The following is a 16,270-nucleotide window of genomic DNA, read 5'->3' as shown; positions in this document are numbered from 1 at the left end:
GAAAGGTTTTTCTCTGAAGAGTTTATTAAGGAAATATATATAAGATTTGGGGATAGGAATGGGGCATTTAAGCAAACAGTCACAGGTAGTGCTGTGTGTGGAGTCTTAGATGTCAAATTAAAGCTGCATAACAATTAGTTCTAAGTAGCAAAGAACACAAATAATGTAATTTCTCTTGTGTATTATTACATTTCACGCCAAATTCCATGCAGTGAACTCTAATTTCTGAAAAATTAATGCCAGGTCTACAGAGGTAATGATAAAATACTGTTGCTAGGGTGTCTGTACAGGAAAAACATTTAACTGCATTTTGTGTATTTTGCAGACAAAAGACTTGACAGATACCTTGATAGATAATATGTCATCTTTGACCAGCCGTCCTATCAACCAAGCTCAAGTTGCATCTTCAAACAGCTTCTCTTCCGTTCCTTCTATGGGTGTTGGAATGGGATTTTCATCACCCATTGACAACACAAAGAGAAATATGACAAATGGACTAAATACAAATATGGGGTTTCAGACTGCTGGATTCACCATGGGAGGAGGTCTCGCCACTCAGAATTTCTTCAGTGGTCCAAGTGCAACAGGAGCAGCCAAGATGAACATGGTACCCCCTGCCAATATGCCAAATTACAGTCCTATGAATGCTGCATCTGCACTCTCTCCACTGACACAACAAAACAGACCCCCAGATATGTCTGCTTTAGATAATCTTTTTGGTCCTCAAAAACCCAAAGTTAGCATGAAGCAGTTGGCTCAACAGAAATCAAGCCAGTGGGTTAATCAGTTTGTGCCACCGCCAGGGTCCCCGAATGCGAGCAGTACAGCCTTGGCACCTCAGATGAACATGCTAGCACAGCCAGGCTTTGGTATACAGGGTAATCCTTTCTTTTCTCCTCAGAACTTCGCACAACCAGCAAACACCATGACAAACAGCAGCTCAGCTAGCAATGACTTAAAAGATCTTTTTGGGTAAAATGTTTTGTTTTCTTCCTTCAAAGATTGGTGAAATTTGGATCATGGGTAAGCTGATTAACATCTGGTTTTTATTAATAAAAGCATGACTTGGGGAAACTTTGAACCCAGCAAAGTAAAGACTTCTGGGCAGGAAAAAAGGCTGATGTTTCATTCACCTGGTACCGCAGTGGAATTGTGTAAGTGCAAAGTCATCTTACATGCTAAAGATTTCCTGTCTCTTTACCACCATGAGAGTGCTGAAGGTAGGATGTGTATATTCTTCTGAAAAAGAAGTATACTGAAATTATTCAGAGCTGAACTCGGTCAAGTCCAATGAAATTTCCTTCAAAATTTTGTTTAAGTTCAGCAAAAATGCTTAGGGGCTAATGCTGCTATTGGATGCAAACCTGGAGAATTACTCTTGTTGCCTGAATTTGTCACAAGCTGTCATTTTGTCCTATGACAGTTTGCAAAAAGAAAATTCTTATGCTGGCCTAAAAATTTTGGTAGCCAAATTGTACAGAGAGCACTCTAACCCATAACTAAGGGCAGAACTGAGAAGGGAGCATGTTTTGACTTTCTTCTCTCATGTAAGCTAATGTAATGAATGTGGTAGTAAACTCTAACAAGATTGATCAGGCATAAGAAGTTGTTCTAAAATTTGGTTCAAGTTTGGGACAGAGTAAGAACACTGCTTCAAAGGCCATGCTGGTTTACAATCTCTTTTATAATGCCAGATCCTTGTTACAAGCCCCATAGCAAAAGCAACATACCACTTAAGCAGGATTTTAAAATTCATGTGGTGATTTCATCACATTTACTGTATATTCCATTGTTTTGGCTAGTATGATACTGCTTCTAACTGATGTGAAACCCTCTAGTTATGAAACCTCAAAAAATGAATGTAAATGTAAAATTCACATGTTGACTGCCCCAACTGTGTAACTAAACACATGTTACACAGTTACACATGTAGAAATGTTGCAGTTAGAAATATCTTGAATTCATAATTTTTGCTCAATTGAGACAATGAAAGAGGATCACCTTATACAATTTGCACAGGGTTTTGTGAAAAAGCAGGCTGCCGTAAATTGCCTTGACTAAGAGTGAACTATTTCATTTTACTTTTGGTTTAAATCAAGTCCTTATGAAGGATAGATTGACATGAAGTGATTTCTCAAATATGGATTTGTAAGCTCTAGAGTGTATGATAAATACACAGGTATTTCAGATCCTTTTTATTGTATTAGACTAAATTCAATAAAGGTCTTCAGAAATCCAAATAGTAGTTTCTTCTGCTTCCAGAAGGTGTATGTTCAGCTTGCCCATGGTGGAATCTCTGCTCTGTCAGATACTACTGTTGAGTTTTAACTTTTTTTTCCCTAAGAATTTCAAGAGCTTTCTTACCTAGTATTTTGAAGACTATAAATGGTTATTTTGAGAAGGAAAGAACTAGTTACCTTTTTTATGGAAAGCCTACTTGCTTTATTTTTCAAAGCCTTTCACTGAAGAAACTCTTCTTTCATTTGCTGCTTAAGAAACCAAAGGGCCTTATGCTGTAAATATGACTTGTATTTTGTTATACTTCCACAGTTCTGAGCCGTGATAGCATTAAGCATATTTCTTAAAGGATTCTTTATGTATTATAGCTGCTGCATTAGTCCTATCGTTTTAAAATACCTGGGACCAATAAGTTTGTGGTCTGGAAAACAATACCTAATACATTGTGATGCTTATGTGCTGTTAATATTCATGGTAAGCTTTGTAGGTCATGTTAAAATATCCATGTAAATTGAAGTACAATACTAGAACTGTTGAACTATTTAGGTTCATTTACAGTTGCTGGCACTCTATACTCTCAGTCACACTCATGTCTTCTTTTATGTCAACCCTTTGAAGCTGTGTTTTGTTAAGGTAACCTAAGGCAAGCCTTTGGAGAATTACTTGAATCTGTATTCCTCTAAATTATTAGGAAAATAAGTCTATATTAAAAACAGCATCTCATAGGACTCTACAATGTATTAAATTAATACATCTATGGCAAAGGCAGTCTTAAAAGTCAGTGTCCTGATCTGGGGTTTCAGTCACTGATGTGTCTGGACTGGGAGCTTTCAGAACTGGATTTAGTTTAACCTATTGCAGGGAAAGTAGGAAAAAAAGGATCTGATTTCATTTACTAGACCTCCTAAACCGTGTGGTTTGGGGTATGTGCTTTTGGCATGGGCTATACCAGAACATAATCTGTTTTGTAAGAACAAAGTAAAAATAAATCCTACAGGTTCAAATTAAAATAAGCTCTTTTTTGAAGTAGTAATGCAATGGAATAAGGTCTTTATCTGACTCAAGCAATAAGACTTTTTTCCATTTATATTTGAGAACATAACTTTGATTTCTCTTGTTTGCTGCAATTTTCAGAATGCCCAGAGTGGAAGAACAACAAAGAAAACTGGAAAGGGTGCTTACAAAAGCTTTAACAAAATCTTCCAGTTATTTATTTTTTTTTTTTAAACTCAATAAAACAAAAGCAGTGAGTCCAATCCCTTTTCCACATAGATGCTTCTTGCTTAGTGTGTCAGGAACTCAGTGTGTTTGAAGTTCTCAAATGATTTCTTCTTAACTTAAAGCAAAGAGGACTTGCAAGAGGTAAGTCACCATAGCCATGTGCCACTTGGCTTCTGCTGCAATAGTTTTACTTTAGGAATCCTTGGCCAACTGATCTCTCCACTTAAAAGTTATGGTTCTTGAGGCCCTGCAAGAGGCTGGAAGACTTGTTTTGTGGCCAGAGTGAATTGTTTGAGAGCAGCAGTTTTGCTTTACATCCAAGTTGGTTTTTGGGAAAGACAAAGAGGAAGGGACAGTGTTACAAAATATGGGTATTCCAGGAGCCTCCTGTGGCTGAACTTGGATGGAAATCTGTGCTACATCTAGCTTGGCCTCAAGCAGAGGGTCTGCCTGTACCAGAGGGTCATGTCAAGTCAAGCGGAGAACATAGGTTGGAAATTGGTACCTGGTTAAGAAACTACAAGTGCTGTTACTTAAATAGTCATCTGGTAATGAGTTATTCTTTACAATATCTTGAGGAAGACAGTAAATTACACTAAATTTCTGCCCTTTGTATTCAACCTAATTTAAAGGAAAAATGTGAAAGCCTGTCAGGTTCTATCATGACAGCAGCCACTGTGCACAGACTTGGCTCACCCACTGTCAGCATGTCTTCATTCTACTGTGGAAATGAGGACAGGGTCTGGGCTGAAATGCCCAGCCCATCTAGTTTACATTGATTTGTAAAAATTTCCAAAAAAATTTGGAAGGGCATAAGTTCCTGTTCTGTAAGTGATTCATCTATATTTTGTTTTCTACAAAAGGAGAAGCTAAGTGAAAATAGCTGCACATCTTACATCAGTTGTGCTTTGCCAGCTCTGGTGTATGCTAAATGAACATGACTGCACCAAGACAGCAGTGTTTTCCTTATTAGAGCTCTTGGTTCCATTTGGGTTTGTGTTAAAGTGTCTGAAGCATCCTCTCAAAACTGAGTCACAGAAAACAAACTAATCCTGCTAGAGGGAAGGATTGTATTGAAGTGGCTTGAAAAACCTTCTCTACTTGGGCTGATGGAGAACCTTAAAACTACTGAGTTTCAGATTAGCTTAGAAACCCCTTGTTCTGACTCTTGAGAGAAACCAGAAATTAAATGGCACAGGTGTCACTGGGGGAGGGAGCTGATCTTCTGTTCCTTTTCATCACACAAGTGATGAAAAGGAACAGAACAGCCCTTGGAAGTTCTGAACTAAGGCACAGAACAGCCCTTGGAAGTTGCTTATGCAGGAGGGAAGCAATACCAGTGGAGGCTTTTGAAAGGTAAAGGAGTTACCAATTATTTGGGAGATGGGGAGAGAAATTTTACTGAGAGCATGGGTAGATACTAATTTTTTTTTAAATGAAGATACTATGTTCTCCTCACTGTGAATAAGAAATGTTGTGGGGAAGTTGTAGCCTTACACAGGTTTTGAATACCCCAAGTAAAAGGGTGAATTTTTTGATGTGTAGGTGCACAACATTTCAAGCCTTATTCTTTAAAACTTTCCTTTTCTGTTTCGTCTTTTTAGCAACAACTGGTTCACATTTATGTGGAACCTTAACAAATACCCTGATTGCCTTTTAAAGTAAGAAAAATGTATGTTGACTTTTGTATTATAACCTCTGTTGTAATGTTATCTGTGTCTGTAGATAGATAAGTGTGATTATATTCTAGATTATAGGATTTTTGGATTTTTCCATTTAACTGCACCAAAAAAACAGATTAAATGAGAAGCTAGATTTGAATTAAATTGCATAAAGCTTCCATACAGGCTAAGAATTATATGATACTTGTGTTATCTTTTATTAATAATACATGCTTAGTCTGCCTACATCTGTGTGACTTGAGCAGAAAAGGAAAGTTTTTAAAACATAAGTTTATGAACACTGGATCTTGCATTACAATGAAGCTTTTGGACTTTGGAGTGACCTTTGCTTATTGATTAGGGTTTTTTATTGGGGTTGGGTGGGATATTGGTGATTTGTGCCATTTCCAATGAAAGAAGCATAGGGAGGGGGAGTGCAGAAAAAAATACCCTATTGTATATGTAACCCTTTTCTTTGTTAAGAGATATGCTGCATTTTATATATTTATTGTGAACTTTTCTGTTGGAAAGCTGTGAGGAAACCTATCTGGAGAATTTCAGATGAGTTAGCTGATTTTCAAGTGAGGTTCTGCCTTGTACATTACCTTCCATTAGGTTTTGACTGCTTTGCAAGAAAATGACACAAGGCAGTAAAACCTTGGATTCATACACCAAATCCTCTTGCCTTTCAGGCCTCACCCTTGTATCAACATAACAAATAAGCCCTGAAGTTGTATTATCTTTAAGTTCTCTGGAACAGGTCTAACTGCTGTACAGATTTCTGAGATGAAGCTGTAAATCAAAATGTGTTATAGTGAACTCAGGCCTTGTGCAAAATATTTAATACTTGTTGATTTGTCTAATTGTACAGTCTCTGTACTAGTGGCAGTTTTATGTTCTGATTGTAAAACATTAAAATTCTCATGAGATTTATAGTGATATTGTTGTTGTGTCAGCCGTGATTCATAAATAGAACTGTCATAGCATGGCATTAGTGTATATCTGATTTATTGGACAGCTCTTCAAAACCAAAATTATTCTTGTATCAACTTTTAGATCAGTTACTTTAAAGCTATGTAAAAGGTACAGTGACAGTTTTCAGAAATACACATCACTTTGTACTCTGAATTAGGTTGCCTATGGAAATAAATGAATTTTCATATTTTCAAGTTGGAAGATATTTTTATTGATAATTTTCATTAAATTAACTAACAGTAACTTCTGTAGAAAACTTTCCCTGTTCATTTTGTTTGAAATACATTTTATCCCATGTACTTCTGAGTGCATTTCTTAGAGATTGCTCTCCAAACATTTGTCAAATGTCATCACATATTGCCTTCATGCAGTGGATTAAAGTTCTGGGGGAAAATTGCCACACTAGATGCCTCTAAAATTAGCATTTACTTTTTCTGATCACACACAGTGATCTCAATTTGCATTTTCACAGCTGATTAACCCAGAAACCAGCCCTTTCTCTAAACTTGAGTTTCAAGATACAGTGCTTTGGCAGATTAGTTTGCCAGCACTCTAAAGAAATGTAGTTCTCAGCCTTTTGTATGGTATCAATTGTTCAAGTACAAGACATCTGATGTCTGATCTGATTAGAAGCATCATTGCCCAGAGATGGTGTGGGAGAGTAAAAGAACAAAAAAGATACAGATGAGGTGAAAATGGAAAGGTGGCATCAGCTGGCTTCAGTGCTCTCTCTGTTTTCACTTGCTGAGGATGACAGCAGCCCCTTTCCTTCCACAGCTGTATCCATCAAGTGAGCACAGTCCTGTCATATGCCAGCCCCCTGCTGAGAAAATGCCTGCCTTAATTTGCTCAGCTAATCACAGTCCTGATCTGACTGGCATGTCCTTCACCCTGGTAATGTTCTCTTTGCCTCTCCATTTCTGGATATTGGTAGGATCCATAACTCCTACCTGTTCATGAAGCTAAAAGGTTTCAAGTGCTGAAATCCAGATGTTCTGGGTTGGTTTGTTGTGGAGTAAAGTTGACATTTTTATAAACTTTTTATGAATCCAGATAGCCTAAATATTCAAACAGGGAGTCTGGTTGGCTTTCCTTGTCCTGGAGTCCTTTGATATTGGCAGCTAATTGTCTGTATTTCATCACTTAAATATCTCCAACCTTTAGGTTTGTCATACACCAGAACTTTAGATTAATCTTTTTTTATGTCAGCATTTGTAGAGCTGTGTCACCAGCTGGAGACCACTGCAGTTTCTCAGAGGATTGAAGAATGGTTCAAGAGGTGGATTTTGATTTCCTGTGCCAAACTGACAAAGCAGGAATTCAGTTTGTACTACTATCCATGCACAAACCCAACAGCAGCTCAATAAATACTAGTTATTCAAACTCTGAAATAATTTACTAAGTGTTCGAGACATAAAATTTAAACTCTAGGCTTTTTTTAAATATTTTTTTTTTCCTCTGTAGGACACCTGCCTGTGAACTGTACTATTATGGATCTATTGCAGTTTCTTCCTGCAAATTAAGGCTGTTCTGGCTGTGGAAACTCAGAAATAGTAGAAGTTTAATGACCTACGTACATTTACATACCAATTTTTTAAAGGTTTTTTTTTTTCATCGTCTTGCTTGTGCCTTAATTATTATTTGGCCTTTTATGATGGAATTTCTTAAAATGCTTCACCTTTTGCACAACATCAAAAGACTAGGTTTTACACTCTCCTGTAATAATTAGCCAAATAATCAAAGAAGAACCTCCATTTGTAACTACATCAATGAAAACATTGTTATCTTTTACCTGAGAAGCAGGGGGTTTGGGAGCTGAAGTTATGACACAGGCAGCCTTTGTTCATGTCAGTCTGTTTCTCTTTCATGCAACCCAATACTTGCAAGAGTAAACAAAATCAAAACCTTGAAGAGCTTGCTTTCCAGGAGGTGAATTTAGAACCAAACACCACACAGAATAAATAACTGCTTATCTTCTGAACAGAAAAATCAAGTCTTAGAGCAGGGAACTAAAAAAAAAAAATAGAATTGCAATTCCTGCTATTGCCATGCAGATGAAATAAACACTCACCTGTGGTACAAAGCTGTGAATAAGCATTTTAACCAATGTCCCAGCAGTGACTTCAAATAGTGCAAATAAGAAAATGCTAATGAAGCAATCGGAGCCCTCTGTAATTACTGTAAATTTCATTTGAAGAATCTATCCAAACTTGGCACCAGACAGATATTTTTATTATTTAAGAATTTCTAAAAATAATTGTGTCTTACAATGACTTACAATGAAAATCTTAGAAAATTAAAGCATGAGAATCAGGAAAAAAATAGAATTAGACTAGAATATATGTTTCATGCTTTTGTTGTTGAATGGGAACTTCAATTGTAGACCTTCCTCAAACAGCCTTATGCTACAAATCCTGGCTTTACTTGGCTACAAAATAGGAAAAAAAAATTAAGTATTTGTAGATCTAGATACCATTTTGGTGTAAGCTGTGCTTAAATTCTTGATCTGTTCTATAAAATATCAACAGCAGTATTTTCTGTGTAATTTTCTGACTTGATAGATACTAAATATTATTTCTGCAATTCGGGTAATTTCCATATTAAAGTACTAACATTTTAATCATTATTCTGTGCAAGATTAAATTAGTGTTTATCTATTATTTTTTATTATCTGGCAAGCAGGAAACTGTTAAATTATCTGATTTTTTTTTTCAGTTTGATTGTCCTTCCTGGTTTTATGTTTCCTAAAGAATTCATTGCTTGAGTCTTACTGATTTACAGCCATTACAAATAAAAGATTTGCAGTGAAATAGCAAATACCTCTTGCAATATCTTCATTGCCACATATTGCAAACCAGAGCCATACAGCTGAAATTCTTTGATTTAGCAAACAGTAAATATTTTTTAAGCTAACCAGATCATTAACTGGCTGCTGGGTAGGAAGTGTTACCTTATTCTAACCATGATATAGACAGGACAGAGCTGTGATTTCCTGCACATTGCAGAGATTAAATAAGTATGTCTTAAATTTTGTGTGTGTCTTCAAACATAATTTCCAACTTAACTTAGCTCAATCCCACGTGTAGCACTTCCTTTGTCAGAATTTTCCTTTGGACCATGTGCCTGCTACTATTCCAGGCCCTTTCTGCTGAAGGCATTTCTTGCATCTACTTTCTCTTCGATTTTTTTCCTGTATCAATGCTCCCAAGCAGTGCATGGCTGTAGAAGCAGAAGGACAACCAAACTCAAGGGCTTCTGACAATTTCTTTTTTCTGGTGATGCTTGGTAAGGAATGCAGACTTTATGACAGTGACAGGCTGAATTTTGTGCTTGGTGCTTTTCAGCTGGAGATTGTTGCTTTGCCATGAGGGGCTGCAGAAGGGAACCTCACGTGAGGCTCTGCATCTCGGTGTGATGGTCCAGCTCTGGCAAGCCAGTGGATGATGAGCAGGCATCTCTTTGCCTTGTCTTCTGTTCTACAGGCAGCGTGAACCTGGAGTAGAAATGTCAAAAGCAGCTGCAGGTGAGTGACCTGAAGGATTATTGAATCCAGGTGCCAGAGTGATAGAGCAACCCTTCAGTGCAGAGAGGCAGAGTTCAGGGAATTGCTGAAGGAAAAAAAAACCAGAACCAGGAAGGACAGTGGAAACTGTCATCTGCAAAATGCCAGAGTATCTAGTGCCTGCCCTGCAGGGTTGGACTTATTTTCTTTGAAATTGTATCTCCTGCCCACCTGCTTTCTTCACATCCCTGGGGCCTGCACAGAGAGTGCTGCTGGATGCTCTTTTATGGAAGAGCCTGACTGGTCCTGACAACTATTGCTGCTGCTGAAGGGCAGCTGCTTGAACCCTGATTTAATCTAGTCTTAACACTCTTACTGGAATGTTTCATTTCTCTCTGTTTGCTTTTTGTTGGAAATGATTACTTTGTTAAACTGAATGACTGCGATTAGGAAGTTGAATACTTCACTTTTTTCCCAGTCCCTGTTTTGCTGTAGCAGACATTTTCTAGTGAAAGGTAGGTCAAATATTCAGTATGTAAATATACATAAAGATTAGAGACATTGGAAAGGAACTGTATTAAATCTGTGAGTTTTAAAACAAAATTTATTTGAACCAAAGTAATAGTAATTAAAAGTACTGTCTTGAGCTGTGAGTTACTAGTCACTGTTTTTCAAGAAGCTACAGTTGTTAAATTTCATTTTTCTTCAGTACATTTTAATGCAGGCATTGTGAGGGAAGAAGTTTTTTTTTCTGTGTTGCTCAGATTCTTAGTTTTGAAACACTAGTGGTTTTAAATTGAAATAGAGCTGGTTTCATTTCTGTTCTTCCCAAAGAGCTGCAGGAGATGCTAGGTGTTTAGTCAGTGATTTCAGCTAGCTAAGCAATGGAAATACCTTTAAAATTATGGCAAAAGCATGTGGGTTTTAATTTTTTAATTGATAGGTTGTAAGAGATTTGCCATTTTTAGTCATTGACATCTGTTAATACACTGTTAAGTGTATTAACTGACATCTGTTGGCACTTAAGATATTGATTTTAAACAAATATCTTGCTCAAAGGAAAAAAAAATCTTTATCATTTTAAGCTGTCTCTATGTCAATTTTAAAACAAGAAAAGGTTACATGAAAGGTATTCTGGAGCTTGTTTTATTCTAAGATAGAAAACTGCAGTTCAGCATAAACACAACTCCTCCTTAAGTCAGCTTGAGCATTTGTAGATTTTCATCTCTGTTTTTAAGATTAATGTGACTGCTCAGTCATTGTTCTCCCTCATTCCTTCTCAGCCCTTTGCAACTTCAAACCTGTTGCCCACTTTCCACCCTTGTTTGATGGAAGTGTTGTTAAAATGCCAAAGACAAAGAATAATGTAAAGAATTAATTTTATGGTAACTGTTGCCTCATTAGAGGGACCAACTTGGCACCTGAGGTGAGGGAAGGGCTGTAGGTAGAGATAGCTCTGGTTAGACACTGGACAATTCATGTAAGGGAGAGCCCCAGGAAGGCAGGTTTTATAAATTCTGTTCTTCATGTAGTAGTAAGTTTTATTTTCATGTCCCACAGGTTTGGTTTCCAACAGTATTTAAAAGGAAAAAAAATCCTTCACTTCTATCATGATGTTTTCTTTTAAAGAGTTCAGATCTAGGATTAGAGAAACACAATGAGTTGCATTCTGTAATTTAGTGAATCAATCAAGTAAGAGATATTGGCATCACCATAGGTGGTTATGAATAGTATGTTATAACTGGGCTGCCTGGAAGAGATTATCTGTTAAATGTGGAGAGAAGATAATGCCAAAGACTGTAAAATACATTTTTCTAGTAAGAGGTAAAGGGAAAATTCAAATTTGAAGAGGTGGAATGATCTTTTGAGTAACTTGGAACTAAAAGATTTCTAAAAACATGAAAGTAGTTCCTTACTGATAGAGACAGGCTGTAAAATGGTATGATATGTTAATTTCAAAATGATCTGTAAGGTACAATAAAACTGCCATAAGGTGTCACTATAGCCCAAGAAACTTTCAAATAAATGTCAAACATTGTAGTAATAGTCTTGTCCAGCTACAAGACTTTTCTTATACAGCTTTGGGAAAGTAAAAAAGGACCTATTTTTAATTAAAAACCTGTATTCCTGTATGCACAAAAATCATCATCAAATATATCTGTGTTAGAGCAATGGTGTAGAAACTCTGCCCATTTTCTTTTTGTGGAAAAAAGAACATACTTCACAGGAACTTCAAAGGAACAGGATAGGAACTTTCCACATGGAAATGCTTTAAAAGCCCTCTTACAGTATAAGGTAAGAAATGAGTACTTAATTAGCAGCTTTCAGTAAATAAAATTATAAATAGGAATCCTAATTTCTATTGTTATTTTGTATGTTATTAACATCCCAGGAGCCACTATTTTTATTTTGTGTCCAGCTGTGATCAGATGTTGTTCATACCGGCGATCTGACCAGGAAGCAGAAACTAGAAACTAAAGAGGGATTTTTAAAACCATTTGGAACTAGTGCTGGTTTTGCTGCAGTTATCAGGGAAACAAATATAACATCTGACAATTTGATTTGGGCTGACTCAGCATGAAACTTTTTAACCTGGCAGGAGAGCACTCAGTTCTCACACATGGTAAAATAGAAATCAGGATTCTGAAGTCTTTGACTCTATCCTCATTTCTGGCAGAAAATTGTAGGTGTAAAGCATAGGTTTCAAAACCTGAAGGACCAGATTGATCATTTACTCTAAAGCCTTGCATAACATGGGATCCCAGGTCACCTCTTTTATCTTTGACAGCAGATGCTGTAGATCTCCAAGGCTGAATTCCTAGAGTACCCTCTTTTTTATGTAATGTTACAATGACTTTTACAGGTGCCAACAGAAATAGGGTCTCCAGTACACCAGACACTGGACAAATACAAAGGAAGAATTGGCTGAAACCCAAAATTTTGTGCCTAACAATAAAATATGCTTGTCATCTGAGTGGACCCCTTAGGCACTGCCTAAGAACATGGTTTAGTGGTGGACTTGCCAGTGCTGGGTGAACAGATGGACTCTAGGATCTTAAAGGTCTTTTCCTGAAAGAATGATTCCATGATTCAATGAAATCTATCAGACAACTTTTACCCAGGCCTTGCTCTTGGGCAAAGCATTGTCAAACTCCCAGTGCTCTAAACATTGAAGTCTGTCAACCCTAAGACCTCTGTGCAGATGAAACCAATAGCCATTATCTCTGCTTCATTACTTTGCTCCATTTGAAAGAAATGGAGGCACTCAAAACTTTCAAAGATACTTAGTTTTGAAACATCAAAAATTTTAAATTCAATTTAATTTTAAGAAATCTTCAGTTAGTAAGAGAGGTTACTCAGGATTTTCTAGCCTTTGAGGTCTTGGTAAGAGCTAAAAAGGCAAAGTCATCTTGCTTTAACAAAAGAAGGTTCCTCCAAATAACAAGAGCAAACTATGATCTAAAAATCATCTCACAAGCTCCAGGGATGTGATCACATGGCCTTGGACTGAAAAGAAACTGATTAAAAATTGACCAAGATATTCTTATGCATTTCCACTGGAGGGGCCCAGCAGCCTTTGGTTATTGTTAAGGTTGGTCACAGCACAAAGTGAAGCATGTTTATGTCAATTCAGCAGAGACACCAAAAAGTTACATTGACTTTCTCAGGATGTTAGTATCAGGGTGTCAATTACTGTGATAATTAAACACTTGTAAAGAGATCAAAATTTTATATTTTACAAGCACTGGGAGAAGTGACTGCTTGCAAGACAATCAGCACATGAAATGTGTATGCTATCCAGTCTGCACTGAAAGCAGTAGCAAAAATCTCTTTTAAATGTGGCAAAGACTTTATCCCATCCATTATGTTGAGGAATCTTCAGTAGGAGCAGCAGAAAGATGGTATTTCAAGGCTTTTCAACAAAATAAATAAGTGTAACAAATTAGATAGCCTCTAGGGATACATTTACTTGTGCCTGTAGAAAGTACTGTTCCACAAAAGTTATGTTTATTGCTAGTTCTGATATTTGCAAGCTTGGTTTTCATAAGGGATTGCTAAAACTCTGAATCAAGCCCTGTGTCTGCAAGGCACAGCTCTTGTTAGGAAGGCACATCTCCTGTATGTGCACTTGACCAGTTTTGGGTTTTCTTGCAGCTCACTTTACTCTTGAACACCTGAGGTAGTGATGGTGTATGAGCACTCAGCAGTGGCTGTCTGCATGCTGGTTTAGGTCTGTGTTGGGTCTAAAATATGGTTTTAATAAACTTACTAGTTGTCTTTAGGGATAGAAATTTGTAGTTTCAATAGCAGTAGTTCAATTGAAACTTGTAGTTTCAATCTACAAGCTATGTGAGCCATAGAGTTTTAATTTTGCAAAATATTTCCTTACAAATGCAAGCAAATGCTGCATGTTGGACTCAGCCCCAGCTTGCATACAGCAGACTGAAAATGAAACTATGTAATCCACTGTTTTAAGGAGGTCTGAGATAGCAAAAGGAGAATCACAATGTGGTATAATTTCTGAAAAAGCAAATCAGGGCACAGATTAAAACAGGAAAGAAAAGGGCAGTAATAATGACGGCTGGGTCTACATGTTAGCATGTTAGGACTCATCCAGGAAGAGTTCCTCAGCTGATGCTCCGAAATGTGTGCTGGGATTATTCCCACAGGCATTGCCATGGCCTCATCCAGCACATTCCTGTTGGGAGTTGGGTGGTGCCCCTGTGGATGGTGCCCCAGCAGGAGCAGGGCACTGCCAAGCTGCTGTGACAGTCTCTGCAGCAGTGCTTTGGAATCCAGGCAGTTTGTTACTTTGTGAGCCTGAGAAGGAGAAAACAGAGAAGCAGCTCTGCTCCTGTCGAGCTGCCTGCCCTCAGAGAAGCAGGAGTGAGTAACCCACTTTCTCTAGACCTCAGAGAAAGGATCTGTGGATTTCTAAAGGGGCTACTGCTGAAGCACTGCAGACATGCAGGAAGTGAAGGGTTACTGAGAGTGAAGAGGAGGGAGAGAGGAAACCTGCTGTGAGAAATGTGAAATTCTGTTAATGGTGAGGCAAGTGGTATGGCTAATGAGAGAGCCCCACATCCTTGAGGGGAGCATACTCTGCCACAGGCCAGCCTGCATAGGTCTCTGAGGGAGCCACTTGAATCAGCCCCAAATCCATGGAGGACAGGCTTCAGACCTCTGTGCTAAATGCAGCTAGAGAATGGGATAAGTGAACAAAACAGCACATTTTAAGCTTAACTCCTTTCTTGTGTCTGCTCTGTGCCCTCTTTATCCAAACCAGAACCAGAAGACCAGAAAGATGGGCCAGATAAAACCCTTTTTTCCACAGCAGCTGGCATGTATGGGTTTTGAACACCACTTTCCAACCTGAGTTCCAGTCTTCCAAAGTGAATTCCTTGCACTGGAGTTTGCACCATTTCCAGTGCGGTGCTGGGTTCTTCCATGATTTCAGATGTCCAGCTGCCATGAGAGCATTCAGAATACTATCTCAAATGCCAGCAAATACATGTTTCTTTACATGGAAGACAATTTTGGTTTGTAGTTTCACATGTATATATTCCCAAACCCATATGTACCTGTGGTGTCTGGCAGCTGGCCTGCTGGGGTTCATTTTCTGTGTGCCTGGTGGAAATTGGAGAGGCTGATTTAATGCACACACGTGGTCGTGTTGGGCCTTGCCATCGTGGTGACCTTGCTGCTTTGCCCGTCCACACACCCCAGTGGTAAACCAGGATTAGGGGTCTGGAGTGAGAAACCAGGAGAAATTCTGTCTTTTTTACTCCGTTTGGAGATAGCCAGATGCAAGACTGAGCAGTGTGAGGAGGGGAAGGAGGAAGAGGAGGTGCAGCTGCTCCCAGGGCAGTGGGATGTGCTGCAGGGCGGGTCGCTGGTCAGTCCTTGAGCTGGCAGTGAGAGCAGCTGCTGTTCAACCCAGCTAGAGAGACACACACCCAGAGAAGCCCTGCCAGAGGCAGGTGGGTAGTGCTGAGATCTGGAGGTACCCATGCTCTAAATGCTTGCTATGAGAGGACTGTTCTGCAAGGACAAATGTGTTGGCTGTGCTGAGCCAAGGCTTCCTACACCGCATGAATTATTCAAAGATAAGAAAGAAACTCTAACCAGTGCTGCAACAAAAGAGACTGCAGCAAAGGCAAACTCTCAGCTCCTAAGTATGCTCCCTCTCCCTCTCTTCTTCCCTCCTGCTTCATACTAGGAATACAGGATTTCAGTGGAAGCTGCTTGCCTGCCTCACATAACCCTGAGAAAATGTATTTTCCAAAATCGCCTTCCTCAAAGTGGAGCTGGGACAATCCAGACACTTGGTTTTTGTATTATGGAGGGTCCTAAAACCCAGAGATTGGGGATCCATGCAAGGAGCCAGGAGAGGAATGAAGTGGTGGATGGATGGATGGATGGATGGATGGATGGATGGATGGATGGATGGATGGATGGATGGATGGATGGTCCTTGCACAGCTTTGGCCCAGATTTACATCCCTCTCAAACCTGCTCACTCAGTTCAAACACCCAAATGAGGAGTTTTTAAGTGAAAAGAAGTCAGATCCAGTTTGTTTCTCTGGAGAAATTGCTTTCTGGGTTTCTTTTTTTCTTCTGTCTCTCTGTAGAGTCTGAGTAGACCAAGCTCTGAACAGAAGTTTGGGGGAAAG

The 16,270-nt window shown here is 38.5% G+C and overlaps 1 protein-coding gene across 2 annotated transcripts in view; it reads left to right on the top strand.

The window, feature by feature from the left end:
* SCYL2 (SCY1 like pseudokinase 2) overlaps positions 1–6,059 on the top strand; it is a 34,374-nt gene extending 28,315 nt beyond the window's left edge. For both annotated transcript variants that reach the window (XM_059846705.1, XM_059846704.1), the window contains one exon: positions 326–6,059. In XM_059846705.1, the coding sequence (XP_059702688.1) occupies positions 326–976 (651 nt within the window). In that variant the 3' untranslated portion in view covers positions 977–6,059. The remainder of the gene's footprint in view (positions 1–325) is intronic.
* The last annotated feature ends 10,211 nt before the right edge of the window (positions 6,060–16,270 follow it).

The sequence above is a fragment of the Haemorhous mexicanus genome, chromosome 5, assembly GCF_027477595.1.
Source record: "Haemorhous mexicanus isolate bHaeMex1 chromosome 5, bHaeMex1.pri, whole genome shotgun sequence".
Taxonomy (NCBI): domain Eukaryota; kingdom Metazoa; phylum Chordata; class Aves; order Passeriformes; family Fringillidae; genus Haemorhous; species Haemorhous mexicanus.
This window is presented reverse-complemented; position numbering and strand designations above follow the sequence as displayed.